Here is a 26,550-nt window from a genome sequence, read left to right as displayed (position 1 = left end):
TTTTTAAATAAAAAAAAAAACTGAAAAAATGCTGTCGCATGTTTTCATGTCACTAAAGAAAATCAAAGGGAAAGATTCATAAACTTGGGCTTTAACAGCGCCATGGCATGTAAAATGTGTGGCGTGGTAAATACAAGTTATTCAAGTCACCATGGCAGATATAAGCCCACCGGTTTCCCTTTAACGCTGAGGTATTCCCCTGGTGTCTCAGGCAAGAGCCAATCAGAATCCACATGTAAGAGAGTTCATACATATAAAGACCCACACCAAGAAATCAAAACAAAGAAAAAGAGAAAGCCAAAGTCCTCTAATTATAACATTCCACTTTTACCTGTAGGACTTGTACATTAGCATGTTAGATTTCACTGTATGAATTCAAGCATTTTTCCAATTCATTGAAGTAATAATTTTTACAACATTTTTACCTTTTTTGTGTACCTTACATTGGTTGCCAGTTAAATTCCGCATTGAGTACAAGATTCTTCTACTGACATGTAAAGCTCTGAATGGCCTTGCTCCTCAGTAACCTTATTTCCTATTATCAACCGACACGCCCACTTAGATCACAAGGTGCTGCTCATTATTAGTACCTAGAATTAATAAAGTTACGTCAGGGGGAGGAGCCTTTTCATCCAAGCCCCCCAGCTTTGGAATAGCCTACCAGTCTGTGTTCGGGACTCAGACACAGCCTCCATCTTTAAGTCTAGGCTAAAAACTTACCTGTTTAGTCGAGCCTTTGGTTAATTTGTTTTCCTAACTATGTCCCTCTTATCCCCCCTCCCCCCTACCCCTCCCCCTTTCCCCCTGCCCCTCTCTTTCCCTGAGCTGAGCGGCTGCCTGTCCTAAGAGGGTCTGACCTGAGATGCGGCTGGTGCACTGCACAGTGGTGTTAAACTGTATCCACTTATACTGTTTTGTGTCTGTCCTCTTATCCGGTGTCGACCAGAGGAGGATGGGTTCACCTTTTGAGTCTGGTTCCTCTCAAGGTTTCTTCCTCCTGTTGAGGGAGTTTTTCCTTGCCACTGTCGCCAAGGCTTGCTCACTGGGGGACCCGGATTCTCTGTAAAGCTGCTTTTACAACATCTGTTGTAAAAGGCACTATATAAATAAATTTGACTTGACTTTTAACATTAGGGGTGTAATGATACGAGTCATGATGCGATACAAACTGCCGTGTTTGCTTCACACTGTGATACAATATAATTGCGATACAGAGCTAGAAGAGAAATGATAAATTTTTTGGGTGTTTTTTTCCAAGATTTTTTTTCACATTTGAGAAATGGAGTTATAATAACCAGCTGCTGTGACTCGGGTTCTCTCCTCAGTCTAACCAAGATATCTGGGTGATGTCTTTACTAATGAGTTGAGGTATCAGCATGTGTATTTGACACACACACACACACACACACACACACACACACACACACACACAACATCGATCAGTCCACCAGTTTTTGACTGTCATTACGGTCAAACATTCACATTTGTTAACACTGCTTCTTTGAACATGACTCAGCAAGAAGAGGCTGTTTAAAAGTACAGTGTCAGATAAAAGCGACTGGAATCTGTTAATAATCTCTTCCTATGGAACGTCTACATTTGCGTTTCTGTGTTTTTGCCTCGCATTAATAGGAAATATTATTTAAACAACATCGCCACCTCACCAGGGAAGTTACCCCCAGAATTGTTCAGGTGTTGTTGTTTGTTAGATTGTGTCGTGTTACGAATCCCAGCATACGTAAAGGAAACAGTAGTGCGACGATGCCTCACATTGCGCGAACACGGAAAAACAAATCTGGTAATCCTTGTTTGTGGTACGAGTAAACAGGTTCCTGCTGTGCTATTTGCTCTTAATGTCAGCCAATCGGGCGGCGTGTTTTATGAATCTGGCCCAAAGAGTTTGAGTCTGTAGGCGGAGCCTTATTTGAGCCATGCACCTGCGTTTTAGAGCAGGAAGTGAGGCTGCATCCCTGTCCCTCATGGCCACAGTTAGATCCCGTTGTTTTAAAGTAAGTGTGTCCCAGAGTTTGAGAATCAGTGCGGAACATTCAGTACTGTCACTACCGAAACACGCATTTTCTGCAATTAAGCAACTTTTGTGTCTTAATGAATGACAAATGATGATTTTATGTGTCTACAGCTGTTCAAAGCTGTGTTTGCTAGTTATGTACTGGCTTTTTGAATTCTGCTCAAAATGAATAAAAATAGTCACTATCGAAACAGTCACTACTGAAACGTTTGTTAAAGTCATTCTGGTAGTGACAAAATGGAATGTTTATTTTATTAAAACTAAGGATTGAGGCCCCCGAGTGGCGCAACCGTCTAAGCGTTGGCCCTGTCATCAGGAGATCGCGAGTTCGATCCCTGGTGATGATACAGCCGTCCGTAGCCGGGAGTCCAAGAGAGCACAATTGGCCTCGCTCTCTCTGGGTGGGTGGGATGGCCCCTCCTTCTCCCCCCATCACTCAACACGATGCTAGTCAGCGCAGGCGTCTGTTAGCTGACGTAACAGATCTGGCGGTTGGCGCTTTCCTCCGAGCGCGTTCGGCTGTCCAGTGACGTTGCGTGAGCGGCAGTTCGAAAAGAAGCGGTGGCTGGTTTCACAGGTCTCGGAGGAAGCCTGTGTTAGCCTTCACCCTCCTAGCGTTGATAGCATCGTGTGATTGGGGCGAGTCCTAACTAGCGGGTGGAATTGGAGACGACTAAATTGGGGAAAAAAAAAAAAACCTAATGATTAATCATAATTAAAGTAGAGGGTCACCTAAAGCAAAATGATCTTAGTCTAAGGTCCTAATCAGTTAAAAGTCCCAAAATGTGTTCTCAACTCTGACTTTGATCCCAATTCAGTAGAACAATCCATGTAATCGGACAAACAGATGGGTGAAAAGGAAAGCAAGAGTGAAGCGACCCTGATCTGTTATGTGTGTAACGGACTGTGGACGTACAGAAAGATGGTCACATCAATCAGCCAGGTGAAGAATCCTTGTTTCCGGATTGGGATGACCACCAGATGCACAAATACCATCCCAAACACAAAGAGGGCGAGGTGCACCATCACGTAACCTAAAACAAATACAAACACAAAAACACCAAAAGCAAATACATTTTTTAAACTGCTTTAACTCTACTTTGACTGTAGTGTAACACCAGCTTGCAGGGTGAAAGATACGTGCTAACAGGGAAATTTGAACATTTCTCCGCTATTCGTTCATTAAGATGTTAAAGTGTTTCAGAGTGGTTTGGTGCAAAATGCTCTATTTTAGAGAAATTCACAGATTTCTGAATTTCTGAAAGTTTTTGAGGGATTTGGCCCAAAATTTCACATATTATAGTTTGACAGGTTACAGTAGAATTCCAAATCGCACCTCTTTTCAATGTACATGAAAGTTCAAGACACTACGTTTGTTTGTGATAGGGGAGTTCGACTGGCCACGAGTCGGGGACTTTGTGCTGTGATAGGGGAGTTCGACTGGCCACGAGTCGGGGACTTTGCGCTGTGATAGGAAGAAATATGTTAAAACCAGCAAGAAGATGAACAACAGCAGAAAAGCATCCCCTGCAATGAGCAGTCATTCAAACCAAATCTGATCATACTCACCCCACAACGTGAAGGCGATCTGGCAGCCAGGGTACCTTAGGAAGGCAGCCTGCAGGCGGATTTTAAATCTGGTTGTTATTCATTATTATAAGCATTTCACAATGAGACAGCAAATGAGTCTATAAGGCAAATGTAGGGTAATAATAGTAATATTTATATTTATATTGCACACTTTTATAGCAGAGCATCTAAAGGTGTTTCATAATCATGAGTAAACGCATGAATGCACTAAACTCCGTAGTGCAAGTGGATCGCAACCTGGACACAGTCGCTCTTACCACGCTAACAGCAGGGTTCGCTGTGTGGTACTTCTCTGGCAAGAAGCTTCTCTTTCCTGCCCACAACCTCTTAATGTGCTTCCTGTGAAATAAACGAGAGCGATAAGACATCTGCTGGGCTGTTCTAGATTCCAAAGCAGAGCCGATATCTCTGAGGTGCTTTGTGACTTCAAATGATTTGAATGGATAAATGGATTAGTGAAAGGCCATGAGAACTGGACCTTCATTTGGTTCTCCACGACAGTAAATGAGACTCTCTTATTTAAAACCACAACAAGTCACTTCCAATTTAGTGTAATTCCGTTCAGCGCTCACACATACCTGTAACACACCAGTACGTGACCAACGTGGGCTGCAGACGACAGTACGGCTAAGGCTGTTGTGACATACCAGGTATCTGGAAATCAAATGAAAATAGCTTTATTTAATATTTAGAGCACCACATCATTACCGCAACTCTGACTCCTCTAACCATGCTTCGATTAGCCACAGGTGACCAGCGGGACGCTTCAGAGCATGGGCATCAACCAGTGTGACTCGGACTCGCACCCCAGAACCTCCACTTGGACTCTCACAGCACAGAAACTAGAGACGCAACTCGGACTTGTACCCCAGAACCTCGACTTTGACTCACACTACACAGGAACTAGAGACTCGACTCTGACTTGTACCCCAGAACCTCGACTTGGACTCACACTACACAGAAACTAGAGACTCGACTCTGACTTGTACCCCAGAACCTCGACTTTGACTCACACTACACAGGAACTAGAGACTCGACTCTGACTTGTACCCCAGAACCTCGACTTGGACTCACACTACACAGAAACTAGAGACTCGACTCTGACTTGTACCCCAGAACCTCGACATGGACTCACACTACACAGAAACTAGAGACTCGACTCTGACTTGTACCCCAGAACCTCAACATGGACTCACACTACACAGAAACTAGAGACTCGACTCTGACTTGTACCCCAGAACCTCGACTTGGACTAACACTACACAGAAACTAGAGACTCGACTCTGACTTGTACCCCAGAACCTCGACTTGGACTCACACTACACAGAAACTAGAGACTCGACTCTGACTTGTACCCCAGAACCTCGACTTGGACTCACACTACACAGAAACTAGAGACTCGACTCTGACTTGTACCCCAGAACCTCGACATGGACTCACACTACACAGAAACTAGAGACTCGACTCTGACTTGTACCCCAGAACCTCGACTTGGACTAACACTACACAGAAACTAGAGACTCGACTCTGACTTGTACCCCAGAACCTCGACTTGGACTCACACTACACAGAAACTAGAGACTCGACTCTGACTTGTACCCCAGAACCTCGACTTGGACTCACAACACAAAAACTAAAGACTTGACTCAGATTCACACAACACAGAAACTAGAGACTGGCTTGGACTCACACCCCAGAACCTTGACTTAGACTCACACAACACAAAAAAGTAGAGACTTGACTCGGAGACTCACACCCCAGAAACTAAAGACTCGATTCGGACTCGCACAACACTGAAACTAAAGACTCAACCCTGACTCGCACACCAGAAACTAGAGACTTGATTTGGACTCGCATGACACAGAAACCAGAGACTCGGCTCGGACTTGCACCCCAGAAGCTAGAAACTTGACTCAGACTCACACGCCAGAAAACAGAGAACTGCCTCGGACTCCCTCCCCAGAAACTAGAGACTCGACTCAGACTCACACCCCAGAAACTAGAGACTCGACTCAGACTCACACGCCAGAAAACAGAGAACTGCCTCGGACTCCCTCCCCAGAAACTAGAGACTCGACTCAAAAAATCAACTTAGACTCCATTAATAGAGACTCGACTCTGACTCATAGATTTTTTTTGGTGTTTACTTACTATCAGAAATAATTTTAAAAGCAGCTCAGTTAAATCAACAAATCTTATTTTTTCATAGTGTACAAATGTGAGAAAGTACTCAGCCCACAATTCAATTATCATATTTTTGCATAACTGTATCACAATGGTACAATGCATTGTTACACTCCTAGTCAGAAGCTGTCCCTAATTGGTCAGGAGCTCACCCTGGTTGGTCCAATAGCTGTTTATGATCCAAAATCCTGCCCTAGAGCAGGTTAGGCATGCAGTATCAGTTGCCATGGTAATGCATCTTGATAAAAAGTGATCAAGGAGCACGAAAAAAGAATTAAGCCTAAAGTTAGCAAGATAAGAAATCGTCTTTTGGAAGACGAGCCCCAGGTAACTAACTTAAGAGTTAAATCAGGTGTTTTGAGCAAGGAATCGACTAAATTGCGCTGGAATCCAACCCTAACTAGACCAGAGTTTGACGTGTTTCTTTACTTTCTTGAATGAGAAACCAGGCGTTCCTCAAAAACTCAAATTAACTTGATATATCGGACTGGTTTTACCCATTTTCAAATGACTTGATTCTGTCAAACCAAGGAGACAATAGGTCACTTATAGTCTTCATAACTTCAGAACGGTTTAAGCTACAGACATGATCCACATATCAGGCCATTCAGCAGACGCCCCCCTAACTAGTTATGTGACGTCATCGAGCTGTGATGTCAGCATCAGTGAGTAATTCGGCTCGGAAAATCACCCAAAATCCTGATATTATTGCTCTGCTGTTTGCCCTTCATATTCCAACAAAGGGTTAAAACAGCGACATGATTCACACATCAGATCACTCATCAGACTCCGCCTCACCATCCAGAGTGATTTCATCCACCTGTGAGCATCCATCAACCAGCAATCCAACCAGAAAAGGCAATAAAATGGCGAAAAAAAGGCGATAAAACTGCAGTGTCCCATTCAACACTTTCCCTCTTTCCCTCACAATCACACAAACAGGCCCTAAAACACATTTTGACATAACAAATATGACAAATATATGATTATAAAATGAATAATATTCAGTTCTGTCTTTCAGTCTACAATGATTTTAAGTATTAAAAATATCTTATATTAAATATGCAGCTCAATTTGTAATTAAAAGTAAAGCCTGTCTTGCTGTCTATCAGAGTTTTAGCACTGAGCCTGAATCCAAGACAACAGAAAATCAATAAAAAAAACATGTCCGCCTTATGTTAATTGTTTATTTTTACTAATAATAACTAATAGAATTAATCACCATCAAAATTATTGCACTCCAGACACTCACAGACACTCCAGACTAACAATTTCTGAAAAGATTCACAAATTCATAAAGATATCAAATCTCTGTTAGCATTTATATGTCAAACAATGGCATTTCTGAGCAGCCCAGGGTCTCCTGAAAATAACAACATATGGCATGTGTGACTGTCACATGTGAATATTTTATAATTGCAATTGTAACTGACCCAAAAAATACCAAATAAATTCCCAAACATTTTAGGGTTCTAAGGGTTAAACTGTAGTTTTAGACCAAGAATGTGCCTTTAACTAAGGCTATAAACTTAAGCAGGACGTCATGCAAGGTTAAGTCCCAGTTCCAAAGGTTCCAGCTCCATTAAGAACGGAGAGAAGAGAAAAAAGACAAAGTAGGCCGAATGTATGGGTGAATGAATGAAAAGGAAAAGTGATCTCACTTGTGGCGTAATCCAGATGTTCAGTCCAAATACTGGGTCTTTGAAATAGAGAGTTGATAAACCTGATGACCAATGAAGTCAAAACTTGCTCAGATGAAATGAGCTACAGAGAAAACAAAGGCAAATGAAATCAAACACACACCCTCATTAATATCACTACAACACATCACATGATCTACAAATACAAACACAGAACATACCAGGTAGAGTCCGATGAGGGAGATAATAGTGGTGGCGATCATTCGGTTGGGGAATTTAAAATAAGGATCCCAGTCGTACACATTCCTCTGGAACCAGCTCTTCTCCAGTGACCTGGAGTGGAACACGAGGGTCAGGCTGTGCAAAAGTCAGAGACCACCCTTCGTTACTTTAACTTATAAAACGACCATTAAGTACAAGCTATTCTTTTTCCATCCGGGATCCCCTTGCAGAAAGGCAAAGTCAAAGGAAAACAGGTCACAAAACAGGAGCTTCGAAAACCGATTAAAAGCTACAGAGAAAATGGGCCTCCTAACAACCACCTGGAAGACCTGGAAGACCCCAAAACTGTCCCCATCAGATAAACAGCACTTAAAGCTTTCATCTCTGAGAGAGAGGAGAAAATCAAGCTGCTTCAGATCTGAAAACATCCACAGGTGTTTCTGTCCATCCTTCCACTGTGAGAAGACGACTCAGCGCTGTGGGTCTGAAAGGATGTGTAGCTGTCAAGAAGAACCTCACTGAGAAAAGGAGACGCATCAGGAGATCGCGAGTTCGATCCCTGGTGATGCTACAGCCGTCTGTAGCCGGGAGTCCGAGAGAGCACAATTGGCCTCGCTCTCTCTGGGTGGGTAGGATGGCCCCTCCTTCTCCCCCCATCACTCAGCGCGATGCTAGTCAGCGCAGGCGTCTGTTAGCTGACGTAACAGATCTGGCGGTTGGCGCTTTCCTCCGAGCGCGTTCAGCTGTCCAGTGACGTTGCGTGAGCGGCAGTTCGAAAAGAAGCGGTGGTTGGCTTCACAGGTCTCAGAGGAAGCCTGTGTTAGCCTTCACCCTCCTAGCGTTGATAGCATCGTGTGACTGGGGGAGTCCTAACTAGCGGGTGGAATTGGAGACGACTAAATTGGGGAGAAAATCGGGTAAAACAATCAAAAAAATAAATAAATAAAAAAAAATAAAAAAAGAAAAGGAGACGGACACATCAAACAAAGAAGCTGAACAATGGACTGACCACCCCAGAGTCCAGACCTCAACACCACTGAATGAGTTTGATTACTTCAGAAAATGATCAACCAGCTTCTAAGCCTGAAATTTAGAGTTGTTTAAATATATCCCTTCCGATTTCTTTGAAAGTTACAATAGTGGAAAGTGAATTTTGGAAACCTGTAAAGATTATTCTCCTGAGGATGTTCGATGCCAGAGTTGGTCAAGACAGGCAATACTGGGAAGAAGGTGGTTTGTTAAATGTGCCTGAACATAATCATTTCATCACTGGGACCCTTGTTCAGCCAGAAAAAAACAAGTTCAAGACAAAAACCTGGAACTTAATAGGGCTTTTTACTGATTCAAAAACACCAAATCAGCTGCTGTAGTGAGGCCTTTGCTTGACTCAGGAGCACAATCTCTGAAGACCAGTAGAAGAAATCAGCAACACCAGCCTCTTTAAAAACTGCCACCACTATGATTTGTGTCTCCCAAAGCAGATCCTCTACTTGCAGCTATTTGTGGGCCACCAGAGCCTGGGTGATCAGAAAAGTAATACAGGAATAACATCAGAATCACTGGGAAGACGCAGCACAAGGTAGAGCCGTATGGAAGAAAAGCGCTTTCGAAAAAGCTACACTCTAAGAAAAAGACCTCCAGAAAGCTATTAAAGGCAAGTAAATATGAAGCTAGAAGAAACTGGCATTCAAGAAGGTTAGCAATGCCCACACGGCAGCAGAGTCAGTGGCTCCAGGATGGTTCTTTTCAGCCAGACGAAGACCCACAGAAAAGACCCCTCAGGAGGACCATCGTACCTGGCCTCGACAATTGAAGATGACGATGCTGGTGTGTGTGTGTGTGTACCTTATAGGAGGCCGTCTCAGTAGTGTTTGAACATATCTGTACTGATGGGACTGAACAACCTCATCCTCTTCCACCTGAAGAGACAAACACACAGAGAGACAACACAGCAATTTGTAACATTTGTCACTTAAGGTGGTAAAAACAGCAGAATTGCAAAGCGCCACCTTAAAGGAGTCCGTATCTCTGAGAGTCTTATGTACTGAGCAAATGCCAGGCAAACGCAAAAGGCAGTTCTCTTCTCATACAAATACATTTGAGGGATGATTCTGCGCAAAAAGGTGGGTGGAGATATGACACAATGTCTGATTTACTGGCTTGATGTACTAAAGTCACAGTCTTCCAGTCACAGTCTGGAACTGAGGAAGTTCTTTTCCCAGTAGCTAGAGGGCAGTGTCGACCCTAGTTTTCTGTTTAAGAGCAATAAGGGCTCCAGAAACATGTTCCTTTAAACCTCTGTAGGGGAATTTTACACTGATCTCCTTGTTTCTACACTCATTGTCCATTTTATCAGCTCCACTTACTATATAGGTGCATCCACTCAGACCGGCACAACACACACTAACACACCTCTCCACATGAACCAGGAGTGTTGGTGAGTTTACGTGTTTGTGTGCGAACGTCTGACCTGCGTGGCGTCTTTCTTCAGGCGGTTGTGCACATCTTTCGCCAACATCGAGCCAAACTGGAGCAAGAGGAACCCCAGACACAGGAAATGTGGCCACCACGTTAACTGCACACATCAGCAGAGACATGCTTGGCTTGCTTTTCCACCAAGGCTAATGTTGCCAGCAAGTAACGGCACATGACCAATTAGCATTGTGCTAACCGTATGACCGAATCATCACACTCGCCTCCAACTGTGTATTTTTTTAATGAATTTGTGCAGAAAGTGGATGGAAACACAGCTACTGACTCGACGTTGTTAACAAATCTAAAACTCTGGGAAATGCACACAAAATTCATAGTAAAAAAAAATAATAAAAAAAAAAAATTAAAAAAAAAAGGGGTTTTGTCTTTAGAAGATCTGGCAACGCACTCACCCATTGGTAGCACATAACATTACCAAGGAAATGACTTTCATCACATAATTCATGAACACAGCGGGCCTTCCATACTGCCACTATCAACCTGGAGAATCACACAGACACACAGACTCAAATCATTACTATGAACAAAAAGGTTGTGTGTATGAACCAACCTTAAATCCCACAGGTTGGGACGGCGTGTGAAACGCTAATAAAAACAGAAACCTTGTTGCCGTTTGATCTGTATTTAACTGAAAGCAGTGCAAAAGCATTTTACTTGATGTTTAACCTCACTTAATGATTTTCATGTATTTTGAGTTTTTGTAAATATATGCTACGTTACAGATATGACGTGGATGTTCACCACTTTGTTGCACCTTTCTTATAATCATTTGGGGACCGAAAACACCAATTAATTCAGCTTTGAAAGCAGCATTTTTTGCTATTGTTCCATTGTACAAATCTTCAGCTTGGATTTTGAACTTTACGCTGGTAACAATCTGGATGTTGGCTTTTCTTCGTTGACCCAGGGAACACAACCTCCATTATTTCCATAAACAATCTGACTCATCAGACAACAATACACGTTTCCAATGCGCATTAGTCCATTTCAGATGAGCTCAAGTCCAGAGAGGTCAGTAGCGTTTCTGGACATTGCTGACTTATGGCTTTGACAGCTTTGCCGTTAATACACAGATTTCTCCAGAATCCCTGAATCTGTGAATATTATTATGCACTGTGGAGGCTGAAATACCTGGAATCCTTGCAGTGTCTTGAAAACTGAATCTGAATGTGTCCATTAACATCTCCTATTATCATATGCAGATAGGAGAAATTGGTGTTATATGAATATGGTGTGACACCAGTGACGGTGACTCCAGTGACATTCTGGTTAAAACTGAGGATTTTGTAAATTTTCATTGGTGGTCAGGTGACCTTAAAATCAGTAATATAAATGATTATTGGCCTTATTTTAATTACCCAGCCATTAAAGCACATAACACGGGCGACACATAGAAGTTATGAGCTGCCTGATGAACAAAATTATTAATAAATTAATGAGCGAGTGTGACTCGCCTTCTCATGCCTTGAGATGCTTCCTCTCTGATCAGCCTCAACCCAAAGAAGCAGTTTAATACAGTTTAAAATACTGTGTTAAAATGTAATAAGAGTCCTGCTAACAAGAGTGACCAAAATCTCTGCTACAAATGAATTTTTAAAATAAAACACGTTTTTCAAATGTAGTATAACGTTAATGACAAAATATACAAATTCTTAAGTTAAAATATTGTCTTATATTCAAAATGGTTCTGCAAATGTTGAAAGTCAGTTTTGTGATGAGCTGTTTCACAGATGCAGAGCGACGATGAAACGGGATAAAAAAAGAAACATCAGAGAATCATAAGGAAAATTATTATTGAATATTAGGTCAACTGTGTAAATGTACATTCCGACTTTTGCCTACTATTTTAAGCATCTTTTTAAGCCCTGCCACCTTTGTGACATGGTTTCCCCTCCAACTGGAGAACGACCCATATATTTACAGAATACAATGAAGTTGCTAAGATAAAACATTACATGGTAGATTTACAAATCACTGCTTTCTGTTGTTATTTACGTTTCGCATAGTGTCACAACTTTTCTGGAACTGAGGCTTTAAATGTTTCTTATGTATATACAGGTAAATGTGGGCGTTTGTGTATGAGTACCAGACAAGTGTGTATAACAGGCCCACAGCTCCTCCCACGGCTCTGTGTGTTGTTGACAGACAGGTGAAAAAGGGCAGATTAGCCAAAGCCACCTCAAACGCGGCCAACAGATACACAAGAGCTGAAAGAAAGACAGATAAACAGTCCAACTGTGAGCCAAGGCAGGATTTTACACTGTATCATAGAAATAACGTGGTATAAATGATTAACTTGTCTTTATAAAATATAAAACTTTATAAAAACTAACGCATTTTTTGTTTAGAAAGTAAATTCACACATAAGGATCAACACCATCTACTAACGTTTGTCTTAGAAATAAGCATTTAAGCACCGGTCAGGCATAACATTATGACCACCTCCTTGTTTCTACGCTCATTGTCCATTTTATCAGCTCCACTTACTATATAGGTGCACTTTGTAGCTCTACAGTTACAGACTGTAGTCCATCTGTTTCTCTGATACTTTGTTAGCACCCTTTTACCCTGTTCTTCAGTGGTCAGGACCCCCATGGACCCTCACAGAGCAGGTACTATTTGGGTGGATCATTCTCAGCACTGCAGTAACACTGACGTGGTGGTGGTATGTTAGAGTGTGTTGCGCTGGTCTGAGTGGATCAGACACAGCAGTGCTGCTGGAGTTTTTAAAACACCTCAGTGTCACTGCTGGACTGAGAATAGTCCACCAACAAAAAATATCCAGTCAACAGCGTCCTGTGGGCAGCGTCCTGTGACCACTGATGAAGGACTAGAGGATGACCAACACAAACTGTGCAGCAGCAGATGAGCTATCGTCTCTGACTTCACATCTACAAGGTGGACTGACAAGGTAGGAGTGTCTAATAGAGTGGACAGTGAGTGGACACAGTGTTTAAAAACTCCAGCAGCACTGCTGTGTCTGATCCACTCATACCAGCACAACACACACTAACACACCACCACCACGTCAGTGTTACTGCAGTGCTGAGAATGATCCACCACCCAAATAGTACCTGCTCTGTGAGGGTCCATGGGGGTCCTGACCACTGAAGAACAGGGTAAAAGGGGGCTAACAAAGTATCAGAGAAACAGATGGACTACAGTCTGTAACTGTAGAACTACAAAGTGCATCTATATAGTAAGTGGAGCTGATAAAATGGACAATGAGTGTAGAAACAAGGAGGTGGTCATAATGATATGCCTGATTGGTGTATTTTGCAAGTTTTGTGATTGAATTAATGTCATTTTAATGGTAATTACTAAACATCTGGCCAAAAAGAAAGGAAAGCAAGAATTAATTTCCTTTACTTATGAGCCATTTTGGCACTTTAATTGGTACGATCTCGCCAGAGAAGAGGGAAATCATTTGTGGAGCTGCTGCTCCGATGGCGAAAGCGTATGACCATCGATTCCTCAGTGATCCAGTGAAGTCCAGCGGCCTGACAACAGCAAACACAAAGAACAGGTGTTAGATATACAGGTAAGTAGGAAAATGTACTTCAACAATTTTCTTCAACATGAGTATTATAGCTCCCTGGTGGTCATATGGTGTGAACACACTGACTCACATCACTATTGGGGTCAATAATATTGGTTTTTGCTCATCTCTCTTATTATTGTGATGCATTTTAAAAGGGAAATCCATTGATTATGTTTGAAAAAAGCATAATAAGCTCACAATAAGCTTTTCTGAGCATATTGTGGATATCGTCAGTACTTAAAGAACATTGACTGACTACAAAGTGTACTTTCATTACAAAGTGAGCACAATTAAGCCTTTTTAACCTTTTCAACTCCTTGAGACCACCAGTGGTTCCAAAACTCACTTCGTCATATTCTTCATAACTTTCATATTTCATAAGCTACATTCTAAAGGTGGGGGTCGTATGAGAGCTGTAACTGTCTTCTTTCCAGTCAAATAGATGGGTGATGTAATTTTAAACGCTTATAATAAAAGAAGCTGAACTCTATTTTTTTTTTCTACTGAAAATCGACCCATTTTTCCACAAATCTGGGCTATAAACTATAAACAGATGGCGTCTCTTCAGTGATAAACTCTGTAAAAATCATTTTTATAAAATAATACAAAGATTTTTGGCTTTCAGCAGTAAATTGTAAGCATATAGCAATATGTGTGATCATAAAACACATGTTCTGTTAACTTTTACAAAAAAAAAATATAAATAAAATAAAAATTTACATTTATTTCATGCAGTTACTGAATAATCTGCCTTATGATTTGGTCATGAAAATTCAGATGAAACAACCAAAATATACCCTGGTCAATAAGAGGTTAACTGGATTTAGTGCAGCACAGTTTGTAAAACATGAATAAAAGTCATTTTAATTGTAAGATTATTATTATTATTGTTATTATTATTATTATTATTATTATTACTGTATATGTTGTACTACATGTTCTATTTTGTTTGTTCCAACTTATTAAATCCCAGAAAAACTAAAAATCATGCACGATTAAAATGTCTTAAAGAATTGTGACATAATATTTTTGCCCACCCCTTATTAGTAGATACATTTCTCATCAATGAACCATTTTTCTTCAAAGCTCTGCATGCACTGACTTATTTCTCAACAAGCAAATTATGCTGAATTTTGAAAAACTGGACTTTCAATTAACAGAGAATTTTAGATTTCTAAAATTTTAACTTTAAACAATGTCTGTATAAGTATGAGCCATAGCCAATCATATCTTCTACATAAAAACTAACCTATCCATGCTCCATCTGCAAAATGCATGATTTTGTAGCTGGGTCATTCTACAGAAACGTCCATGTTTGTGTCCCTAGGATTTACAGATATATTACACTTCCAAAACATATTAGGGTTACAATTTATTTACATTTGAAAATGAAACAATAAGTTATTTTAACAGTTACACCTTCTTGATTCATCACTTCAGGTTTTTAAATCAATTATCTAGAATTCCAAGCACCACAGAAGAGCTCGTCCTCACAGTCATGTGTGAAGGCTGAGGCCATATTTTGAAGGAAAAAAACATGTTTTTCAGCAATTTTAACTACAATAATCTATACATTACTGTGGAATACATGGTTTAAATGACATAAAGAAAACAAATGCCAATTAAATATTATAAAATATATAATGAAAGTTCCCCAGGAGTCGTGTCACTGGTGTTACTGTGTAACAAAAAAACTCTTATTTTGAAATAAAAATCACACTGATGACATCACTTGACTTCCTTTTACCTGTTTTCTGAGGATCTATTAAGAAAAGCTCATGGTGAGTCCACTGTGTCTTTCAGTTATCAGAGATTTTCTCATTTAGCTCATGATTTCATATGAGGCTTTTAGCTGAAGTCACTGGTGTGACCGACTTTATTCTGAGGTAATTGTGAAAAAATAGAACACAAATGGATTAAATTCCATATTTTAGTGGATATTCCATGACCGACAACATGTGGTTTGATGCTCTGTAGCAGCCGTTTTGTAAAATGTAAAATGCATTGTTCATTAAAAATGTCTCTGGTGTTCCTTTATTATGCGTAACACCAATGAGGATCGGTAACACCAGTGACACCTATGGAGAGACAGAAAAGTGGACATTTCTGTTGTTAAGACCTCTCGAGTTTCGGTTAGCTAGAACAACAGCTTGGCAGTGTAGTATTTTGAACTGGAAACCAATAACATAGCAACTCAACAAAGATTGGTACAGCAGCTGGCATGTATCCCCTCTAGAACAAACAAGGCAGCTCCATCTTTTTGAACGTGACCACTGATTAGCAGAGCAGCACTTACACCACCACGCCGAATCGGCCGCGGAGGTACGGGAAACGGTCCTCGAAGGAGAAGATCTTCTGGCGGCGCTCGAAAAATGACAAAAGCGCGATGATACACAACTACAACCGACAAAACACAGAATACAGACGACTCGTCAGGACAAATGAACGCAAATGTAAACGTGTACAGTAGATTTAAACATGCATTTAAAAAACACATACATCTATAATCACCGAGTGCCAGGGTTATTATAGTTTTGATATTTTTATGAGTTTTTATTTGTGTTGTGCTTTGATTCCAGTTTAGTTTCAGTTTATTGGTGCATTAATAGTTTAAGTGGGTTTTATTATCCGAATAGTTTTAGTTTAGCTTTTATTTAGTTTCAGTTTTAGTTTTAGATTGTAGTGCTATGACGAACGCTGTGATAGCAGGTATTCAATAAGAGTAGATTAAAAAAACAGTAGATTAAGGAAAGCTGGAGCCGAGCTGAGCTCAAAGACCAAGAAGAGTTCCAAACTCTTATTCACTGAAAAAAAAAAGTTTTCTACTCAAAATTTCTACTTTGTTTTAATTTTTTTGAAAACTATAGTTTTGATTTAGCACATTTTTTCACTGCTATTTTTCGTTTTAGTGAACTATAATAACCCCAGCTGGCGCTGAGAGATAGACCATCTGTACTGGTATCCCGGTTATCGTGCTGACAGAAATGAAAAATAAATGTAGCAGTGCTTGATAATTATTTTGCTGCAAATCCAATAAAGATTATTTACTGATCCAATAAAGTGGCCAGTTAGTGGAAGAACAAGGTAGGTGTTTCCAATAAAGTGGCCAGGTAGTTAAAGCACATTGTAAATGTTTCCAATAAAGTGGCCAGGTAGTTAAAGCACATTGCAAATGTTTCCAATAAAGTGGCCAGGTAGTTAAAGCACATTGTAAATGTTTCCAATAAAGTGGCCAGTTAGCGGAAGTACATGGTAGGTGTTTCCAATAAAGTGGCCAGTTAATGGAAGAACAAGGAAGGTAGGCGTTTCTAATAAAGTGGCCAGTGTTATGATTTCCCATTTACACTGATCTTCAGAGCTCAAGAGTAACTCACAGAAGGCAGCAGACACGCATGCAGAAAGACTTCGTTATTAAGATCACACCGCGTCGCCATTGAAGCCCTAGGTGGAAAAACAGAGAATAAGTTCAGTTATTTCAATATTTCAAACTCATCAACCGTCTTCATGCACAGAAGACAATTAAAAACATGGTTTCACATAAAATATCTTTGTGTTGGAATTACAAATAACAAAAAAAAAAGAAAATGTAAGCATTTAGGAGTGGACCTTGAGAATAACTTTACAATTATGGAAAAATGTTTCAATTCAGGGGGTTCGAACTTTTGATAGATTAAAAGTTTTCGTTCAGATTTTGATACCATATATTTTTATTTGCACCCAACAAACATTCACAACGGCCACAAAATGAGCTGTCCAACATTTGTTGATTACAATGTGTGGGGTGTGGGAAGGTCTGTAGCTCAGCAAAACAAAGTGGAACCAAAAATCCTGGAAGGGTACTCAGGAAAACACACACACACACACCCACCCACACACACACACACACACCCACACACACACATCTCTAAGCCGCTTATCCTTCCTGGTCGCAGGGGATGCTGGAGCCTATCCAAGTAGTCAATGGGCGGAAGGCTGCTTAGGAAAACATGAAGAAAAAAAAAATACACACTCACTCACACACACATACATACCGTCTACCACACACTGGTCAGGCATAACATTATGACCACCTCCTTGTTTCTATGCTCATTGTCCATTTTATCAGCTCCACTTACTATATAGGTGCACTTTGTAGTTCTACAGTTACAGACTGTAGTCCATCTGTTTCTCTGTATACTTTATTAGCCCCCTTTTACCCTGTTCTTCAGTGCTCAGGACCCCCATGGACCCTCACAGAGCAGGTACTGTTTGGGTGCTGGATCATTCTCAGCACTGCAGTAACACTGACACTGTGGTGGTGTGTTGGTGTGTGTTGTGCTGGTCTAAGTGGATCAGACACAGCAGTGCTGCTAGAGTTTTTAAACACTGTGTCCACTCACTGTCCACTCTATTAGACACTCCTACCTCGTCAGTCCACCTTGTAGATGTAAAGTCAGAGACGATAGCTCATCTGCTGCTGCACAGTTTGTGTTGGTCATCCTCTAGTCCTTCATCAGTGGTCACAGGACGCTGCCCACAGGACGCTGTTGGCTGGATGGTTTTGGTTGGTGGACTATTCTCAGTCCAGCAGTGACACTGAGGTGTTTAAAAACTCTAGCAGCACTGCTGTGTCTGATCCACTCAGACCAGCACAACACACATTAACACCACCACCACGTCAGTGTTACTGCAGTGCTGAGAATGATCCACCACCCAAATAGTACCTGCTCTGTGAGGGTCCATGGGGGTCCTGACCACTGAAGAACAGGGTAAAAGGGGGCTAACAAAGTATCAGAGAAACAGATGGACTACAGTCTGTAACTGTAGAACTACAAAGTGCACCTATATAGTAAGTGGAGCTGATAAAATGGACAACGAGTGTAGAAACAAGGAGGTGGTCATAATGTTATGCCTGATCGGTGTATATAATACTAGATATAATATTATATAACATAACAGTGTCAAATCGTGTAGGCAAACCTACTGGACACAACTGTGCAATTCTAAATAGTTTCCGGCAAGTCTGTCATGACAGATTGTCAGATTCACTATCCATGGAGCTCTAGTGTAAAACAGGGCAAACTCATCGACTACATTTGTGGTAAAGAGGGAAACTAAGCAAACACATCGTTAGCCAAACTGTCAGTTTAACATGTTACTCACATTGGGTCTGCATGGGAGAGTGAATGGTAGTTGGACTCAACGTCTTGGTAGTAGCCCTGAAAGGAGACAAAACTGTGAGACAGGTCCTTGGCAGTCAAATCTGCTCTTTCATTCAGGATCTGACTAATGCCGGCCCACAGTACAGGATGCCGGAGACGACTCCGAGGCCAATTCTCCCGCCCGTCAATCGTAAAGGTGTCCTGATTTCTGGCTGGTCTGAAACGCTGATGTTCCCAGATTGTCCTGCGGTGTGGAGTTTTACTGATTTACTCACGATCCAGTCAAGACCATCCCGATTTAGAACATTAAAGATGTTCAACGTTTAACTCATCGTTTAGAGTGGGGTGAGCTGAATGTAGAGCTGGGAGGATAACATTTGATTCATCCACATTCCAAGTGAACACATTATTACATTTTTATTAAAAAAGAAGCTCATTACATTCTTCTCAGTGTCAGTAACAATAACGTGCTGCAGCATGCACACATAACTACACATAACATCTCATCGAAGTCCAACACGTTTTGTTCAGGCTGGTTGGGTTTGTGAACATAAACTGAAAGTGTGTGGTGTTTCATTTTGGCTGTGTAGTGTGTGGTATATGTTGGGCATATAGTGTGATGTATTTTGAGCCTGTAGTGGGTGGTGGTTTTTGATCGTGTAGTGTGTGGTGTATTTATGGTGTATAGTGTATGCTATATTTTTACTGTGTAGTGTGTGGTGTTTTTTGACTGTGTAGTGTGTGGTGTTTTTGAACGGTAGTGTGTGGTGTATTTTGGACGGGAAGTGTGTGGTGTATTTTGGACAGGTAGTGTGTGGTGTATTTTGACTGTGTAGTGTGTGGTGTTTTTGGACGGTAGTGTGTGGTGTATTTTGGACGGTAGTGTGTGGTGTATTTATGGTGTATAGTGTATGCTATATTTTTACTGTGTAGTGTGTGGTGTTTTTGGACAGGTAGTGTGTGGTGTATTTATGGTGTATAGTGTATGCTATATTTTTACTGTGTAGTGTGTGGTGTTTTTGGACAGGTAGTGTGTGGTGTATTTTGACTGTGTAGTGTGTGGTGTTTTTGGACGGTAGTGTGTGGTGTATTTTGGACGTGTAGTGTGGTGGTTTTTGACTGTGTAGTGTGTGGTGTTTTTGGACGGTAGTGTGTGGTGTATTTTGGACGGGTAGTGTGGTGTTTTTGGACAGGCAGTGTGTGGTGTATTTTGGACGGTAGTGTGGTGTTTTTTGACTGTGTAGTGTGTAGTGTTTTTGGACGGTAGTGTGTGGTGTATTTTGGACGGTAGTGTGGTGTTTTTTGACTGTGTAGTGTGTGGTGTTTTTTGACTGTGTAGTGTGTGGTGTATTTTGGACGGGTAGTGTGTGGTGTATTTATGGTGTATAGTGTATGCTATATTTTGACTGTGTAGTGTGTAGTGTTTTTTGACTGTGTAGTGTGTGGTGTTTTTGGACGGTAGTGTGTGGTGTATTTTGGACAGGTACTGTGGTGTTTTTTGACTGTGTAGTGTGTGGTGTTTTTGGACGGTAGTGTGTGGTGTTTTTGGACAGGCAGGGTGTGGTGTATTTTGACTGTGTAGTGTGTGGTGTTTTTTGACTGTGTAGTGTGTGGTGTTTTTGGACGATAGTGTGTGGTGTATTTTGGACGGGTAGTGTGTGGTGTATTTATGGTGTATAGTGTATGCTATATTTTTACTGTGTAGTGTGTGGTGTTTTTGGACAGGTAGTGTGTGGTGTATTTTGACTGTGTAGTGTGTGGTGTTTTTTGACTATGTAGTGTGTGGTGTTTTTGGACAGGTAGTGTGGTGTATTTTGACTGTGTAGTGTGTGGTGTTTTTGGATGGTAGTGTGTGGTGTATTTTGGACAGGTACTGTGGTGTTTTTTGACTGTGTAGTGTGTGGTGTTTTTTGACTGTGTAGTGTGTGGTGTATTTTGGACGGGTAGTGTGTGGTGTATTTTGGACGGGTAGTGTGTGGTGTATTTTGAGCATGCAGCGTGTGGTGTATTTTGGGCGCATAGTGTGTGGTGTATTTGTGGTGTACAGTGTATGGTGTATTTTGACAGTGTAGTGTGTTGTGTTTTTTGGGCCTGTAGTGTATGATGTATTTTAAGTGAGTAGTGAGTGGCATATTTTGACTGTGTAGTGTGTAGTTTATTTTGGGTGTGTACTGTGTGGTGTATTTTGGCCATGTTGTGTATAGTGTATTTTTGACCGTGTAGTGTGTAGTGGTGTATTTTTGGAATGTAGTGTGTAGTGTACAGTGTATTTTGAAGGTGTGTTGTATACAGTGTATTTTGAAGGTGTGTAGTGTATAGTGTATTTTGACCATGTAGTGTGTGGTGTATAGTGTATTTTGACCGTGTAGTGTGTAGTGGTGTATTTTTGGCATGTAGTGTATAGCGTATTTCGAAGAAGTTGTGTTGTGTATAGTGTATTTTGACAGTGTAGTGTGTAGTGGTGTATTTTGATTGTGTGATGTATAGTGTATTTTGACCATGTAGTGGTGTATTTTTGGAATGTAGTGTGTAGTGTACAGTGTATTTTGAAGGTGTGTAATGTACAGTGTATTTTGAAGGTGTGTAGTGTACAGTGTATTTTGAAGGTGTGTAGTGTATAGTGTATTTTGACCATGTAGTGTGTGGTGTATAGTGTATTTTGACCGTGTAGTGTGTAGTGGTGTATTTTTGGCATGTAGTGTATAGCGTATTTCGAAGAAGTTGTGTTGTGTATAGTGTATTTTGACAGTGTAGTGTGTAGTGGTGTATTTTGATTGTGTGATGTATAGTGTATTTTGACCATGTAGTGGTGTATTTTTGGAATGTAGTGTGTAGTGTACAGTGTATTTTGAAGGTGTGTAATGTACAGTGTATTTTGGAATGTAGTGTGTAGTGTACAGTGTATTTTGAAGTTGTGTAGTGTACAGTGTATTTTGAAGGTGTGTAGTGTATAGTGTATTTTGACCATGTAGTGTGTGATGTATAGTGTATTTTGAAGGTGTGTTGTATACAGTGTATTTTAAAGGTGTGTAGTGTACAGTGTATTTTGAAGGTGTGTAGTGTATAGTGTATTTTGACCATGTAGTTTGTGGTGTATAGTGTATTTTGACCGTGTAGTGTGTAGTGGTGTATTTTGATTGTGTAGTGTATAGTGTATTTTGACCATGTAGTGGTGTATTTTTGGAATGTAGTGTGTAGTGTACAGTGTATTTTGAAGGTGTGTAATGTACAGTGTATTTTGAAGGTGTGTAGTGTATAGTGTATTTTGACCATGTAGTGTGTGGTGTATAGTGTATTTTGACAGTGTAGTATTCAGTCGTGTATTTTCGGGCATTTACTGTGTTGCGGTGTATTTTAGACTTGTTGTGTGTAGTGTACTTTGGGCGTGTAGTGTATTTGGAGCATGTAGTGTGTAGTGTATTGTAGCATTCCGATATTGGTTTGTTTGGCCATAGACAGTGTACCCTACTAGGAAAGCGCCGGACTTGCAGTGAGAGAGACTTATTTGTAAATTGTTGTTGATATGAACATTATTATGTACATTTGGTGTCAGAAGTGGGATCGCCCCCAGTGGACTGGAGAAGAATGGTGACCACGAACTCAAAAATGATCAAGGAAAAAGAACCAAAAAGAGTCCAGCTGAAGACTGCAGAGAAGGGTGCAGCACAGCGAGGACTCGACGGCTGATGAGGATGACAGCGGCATGAGGACCGGCAGCAGAGTCTGGCAAAGGACAATGAAAGAGACAGCAGCATAGAGTCCTGGACAAGGGCCTGCAAGGTATGCTGGGTGGCGGCTGACCACAAGGACCTGCCAGCAGAGCAGCGTGGTAGTGTTGACCACGGCTCTTTGTTGACACTTTGAACTGAGTTTGTCAGGCATCTCCGGTGCTTGGGACGGCAGAGGGGCTGGGCTGACACATGCATCTCGCCGCATCGACTGACCTTCAAGCCATCAGAGCCAAGTCAAGGAGCGCCACCATGTGCGAGTGGAGGACGCAGCACTCTATGATCTGGCGCCCCAGGGAGGAGGACGTGGCCCTGAGGGAGGACTGGCAGTACATGTAGCCGAGAGCGCGCAGTCCACAGTATGTGTGTTTGCTCGGACTCTGGCCAAACTCTTTGTAGGTCCCCAAGAGAGTTTGGACCTTTGAATGGGGGGCTGTGTAGCGTTCCGCTATTGGATCGTTCAGCCATGGATGCATGGAGTGTCCTGGGAATGTGCCGGACTCAGATTAAGAGAGACCTTAATTTGTAATTAGTTGTTGTTATGGACATTCTTACTGTATGTACAGTACTGTGAAAAAATATATGCCCCCTTCCCAACCTCTGTTTTTTGCATATTTGTCAAACTTGAATGTTTCAGACCATCAAAGTGCTGTTAATATTAGACAAAGATAATGCAAGTAAACACAAAATGTTTTTTTAATTTTTTCAAGAAAAAATGCTGTTCAGTCCCATCTGGCCCTATGTGAAAAAATAATTGCCCCCTTAGCTATTAAATCAACCAGTTACCCAAATTCAACTGACTTTCACTAACCACACCCAGACTTGTTGGAGCTAAACATCTCGATGACTCCCAAAACTTTTGCGATAATAGTTTGTGGACTGATGAGTTAAACGTGGAACTTTTTGGAAGACATGGGTCCCGTTACATCTGGCGTAAAGCTAACATTGTATTCCACCATAGCAGCATCATACCGACAGTGAAACATGGTGGTGGTAGTGTGATGGTCTGGGGCTGCTTTGCTTCTGCAGGACCTGGACAACCATGAATTCTGCTCTCTATCAGAAAATCCTGCCTGTGACCTAAAGCTCATGCGCAGATGGGTTATGCAGCAGGACAGTGATCCAAAGCACAAAAGCAAGTCCATCCCTAAAAGGTTTTGGAGTCAAACTCCTGATTAAAATTACATTGTGATGCTGTGGCAAGACCTTAAACGGGCAGTTCTTGCTCGAAACCCTTCAATGTAGCCAAATTAAAACAATTCTGCAAAGAAGAGTGGACCAAAACTCCTTCACAGCCATGCAATAAATGTAAAAGACTCGTTGCAAGTTATCGCAAACATTTGATTGCAGTTGCAAAACCAGTTATTAGGTTTTCACACTGGTGATAAAGATTTATTCAATATAATTTTTAAGCTGCGTTTTGTGTTTAATCATGTTGCCTTTATCGTGTATTAAATTTAGATGATCCAAAACATTTAAATGTGACAAATTTGCATAAACAGAAGACGTGGGTGAGGGGCAAATATTTGTCACATTGCTGTACATGTTGTGTGTGGTATTCTGTGCCAGAAGTGGGGGCTTTGTGCACCTACCGTCATGTGGTGTGGTTGGCAGCCTACTCTGCTTCTTGGCTGCTCGGCCAGCGCTGAGCAGTGGTGCTTCACTGCTTACGGTTCACTCAGAAGCCTTTCCTGAAAGCGCTCTGTTTCCCACAACTCCTTCTTTGGCAGACATTACAGTGTTTTGGGCGTGTAGCGTGTTGCGCATGTTGGGTGTCTCAACGGTTTTACTACTGATAAAATCAGCTTTTCGAAGGACCAAACTGAGCAGGCAATGAATACAAACATCATACAAATACAAATCTACCATTTTTAATTAGATTTTACACAATATATATATTCTCTCTCTCTCTTTCTCTCTCTTCCTTCTCCCTGTTCCTCTGTATATTTATCTGCCTTTCTGCTCACATATATATACATATATATATATATATATATATATAAATATATATATATATATATATATGTGAGCAGAAAGGCAGAGAAATATACAGAGGAACAGGGAGAAGGAGAAATAAAGTGAGAAAGAGACGCAGAGAGAAATAAAAAAGAAAAAGAAAGAGAGGGAGAGTTAGAGAAAGAAAGACAGATGGCTAAGAGACAGAGAACGACATTTTTTACTTCTTTCAGTCTGACTTTATCTCTCTTTTTTTTCGAGCTCAACAGTCTGCAGGGTTTCACAGGAAAACGCAACAGGACCCTCGGCGCAGCACTGCGCATGCGCGCTACAGTTTGACGCTTCAGGTGGGACCAAGTCTGTTCAGATTTCACGACATTAAACAGACCGAGAGACACAAAAATGACCATTTAACCCTCAGTGCAGCGTCAAAACTTGCCCAATGTTCGCCACACAGGTGCCCCACGAGCCCCTTAGTGCGTTAAACCTCACTTTATATCAATAATTCTGCCACAAAATCAACTTTTTGGACAAACTACAGCTTCGTTATTCGACATCCCACAATGCCAAACATAAATACACGACTAGCAAAGCCGTAAATGACGAGGCTGAAGTTAGCTTCTTATTCGAATTCTCCGTTCCACCTTAAATGTTCCATTCCACCCATTCAATATTGCACCATTTAAGGTGGAACGGAGAGTTTGACCTCGGCTTCATTAAAACATGCAGCAGCGGGCTGCCCGGGTTCAGACACACCCGTAAACAGCTCAGGGGTACACATGGGGTCTTCACGAGCCAAAAAGGGGGGAGAAAACTTACAGTTCTGGGGTCGTCCATCCTGCTGCTGAAGGAAACTGTCCCTTGCGCAGTGAACGCGCCACTCACTGAAGTCTAAGAGACACCAGGCGGTTTTATTACTCACCGCGCTGCCACCAGATGGCGCTGTTTAGCCGTGCAAAATGCACGGCTTTTTTTGTATGAAAAGCCATGTAACTGGATACTGAGCGCTTATTTACTCCTAAAAATCAGACTATTAGAATAAATACAACATGAATACAGCAAGTATTGGTTTTTTATGCATGTCAGTGTGCTCGCTTAACCATTTCCAGTCCTCTCCAGTTTGTAGTTACCTGGCTTGGTTAATCTATACGTCATTAAATCAAACTGTGGAGGTTGTGAACAGACCCATTTAATGGCCGGGGGGCAGAAATCTGGGAGCGAACTTTGCTTTTCCAACCAGCTCAACCACTGAGAAAAAAAAAAAAACAAGTCTGGGCGAAAGTGTTTCGTGTTCAAGTGAGAGTAAGTGAACACATCCTCTACACAGAACACACTTGTGCACATTTTAATGCACAGCTACTGTTTTTTTGCTGAATTTAACACACCAGGAGGACAGAATGAGCCAGAAAATGTGGCCTGTGCAGAAATTATGGCACATTTTGTATTATATTTACATTTTTCTCTGATATGTTTTTTGTGTTTTTGAACTATACTGTTAATTAATAACTACAGAACATTCATAGACCCCCACCAAGAGGTGAATACACACCAAACCGCATCCTGCCACTCATCACTCACGGCGACCAGAAACGAAACCGTTCCTGACGCCTCTAAGTTTCGTTTTAGACTCAGCACCTCTTCATCTCTCACTGAAGTGACTGTTAGATAAACGTATATGTGCTGGAAACTTTTAAATGTGCTTTATTTATTCCTTCTAACCGATTCTGCTGTGAACTTCAGAGAAAGTTTAGTTCTGAGAAACACAGGCGCTGATAAGGAGGAACAGCAGTTCAATATAAGCGACACCAGAGGATGTATCATTACCGACTGTTTCAAAGGATTTCTCTTATAGTCAAAGTTAAAAACCATTGCTTTTATCAAGGTTTGTGTTTTGAGGGCTTCCCTAAGTAAAATAGCTCTTCTGGTTTTTTTAAAACGTTTAAGAGTCATTTTACAGAGGCTGTGCGTTCATTACTCCCAGTAGCAGTTCCACACAAACGACACCAGAGGGCGCATTTTATCATAG

General features: G+C 41.2%; 1 protein-coding gene across 2 annotated transcripts in view; it reads right to left on the bottom strand.

The window, feature by feature from the left end:
- The window catches only part of LOC118816966 (stimulated by retinoic acid gene 6 protein-like), a 33,755-nt gene extending 8,324 nt beyond the window's left edge, over positions 1 to 25,431 (bottom strand). For both annotated transcript variants that reach the window (XM_036583586.1, XM_036583587.1), the window contains exons 1-15: positions 25,344 to 25,431; positions 18,842 to 18,897; positions 17,074 to 17,140; positions 15,996 to 16,096; positions 13,528 to 13,658; positions 12,245 to 12,365; positions 10,551 to 10,638; positions 10,136 to 10,240; positions 9,511 to 9,584; positions 7,665 to 7,776; positions 7,465 to 7,567; positions 4,198 to 4,273; positions 3,877 to 3,958; positions 3,599 to 3,647; positions 2,946 to 3,063 (exon numbers count right to left, since the gene is read on the bottom strand). In XM_036583586.1, coding sequence (XP_036439479.1) covers positions 2,946 to 3,063; positions 3,599 to 3,647; positions 3,877 to 3,958; positions 4,198 to 4,273; positions 7,465 to 7,567; positions 7,665 to 7,776; positions 9,511 to 9,584; positions 10,136 to 10,240; positions 10,551 to 10,638; positions 12,245 to 12,365; positions 13,528 to 13,658; positions 15,996 to 16,096; positions 17,074 to 17,140; positions 18,842 to 18,897; positions 25,344 to 25,361 — 1,301 coding nt within the window. In that variant the 5' untranslated portion in view covers positions 25,362 to 25,431. The remainder of the gene's footprint in view (positions 1 to 2,945; positions 3,064 to 3,598; positions 3,648 to 3,876; positions 3,959 to 4,197; positions 4,274 to 7,464; positions 7,568 to 7,664; positions 7,777 to 9,510; positions 9,585 to 10,135; positions 10,241 to 10,550; positions 10,639 to 12,244; positions 12,366 to 13,527; positions 13,659 to 15,995; positions 16,097 to 17,073; positions 17,141 to 18,841; positions 18,898 to 25,343) is intronic.
- Between the last annotated feature and the right edge of the window lie 1,119 nt (positions 25,432 to 26,550).

This window comes from Colossoma macropomum, unplaced genomic scaffold, assembly GCF_904425465.1.
Source record: "Colossoma macropomum unplaced genomic scaffold, Colossoma_macropomum, whole genome shotgun sequence".
Taxonomy (NCBI): Eukaryota; Metazoa; Chordata; class Actinopteri; order Characiformes; family Serrasalmidae; genus Colossoma; species Colossoma macropomum.
The sequence above is the reverse complement of the archived record's forward strand: the minus strand, read 5'-3'. Positions and strand labels throughout refer to the sequence as shown.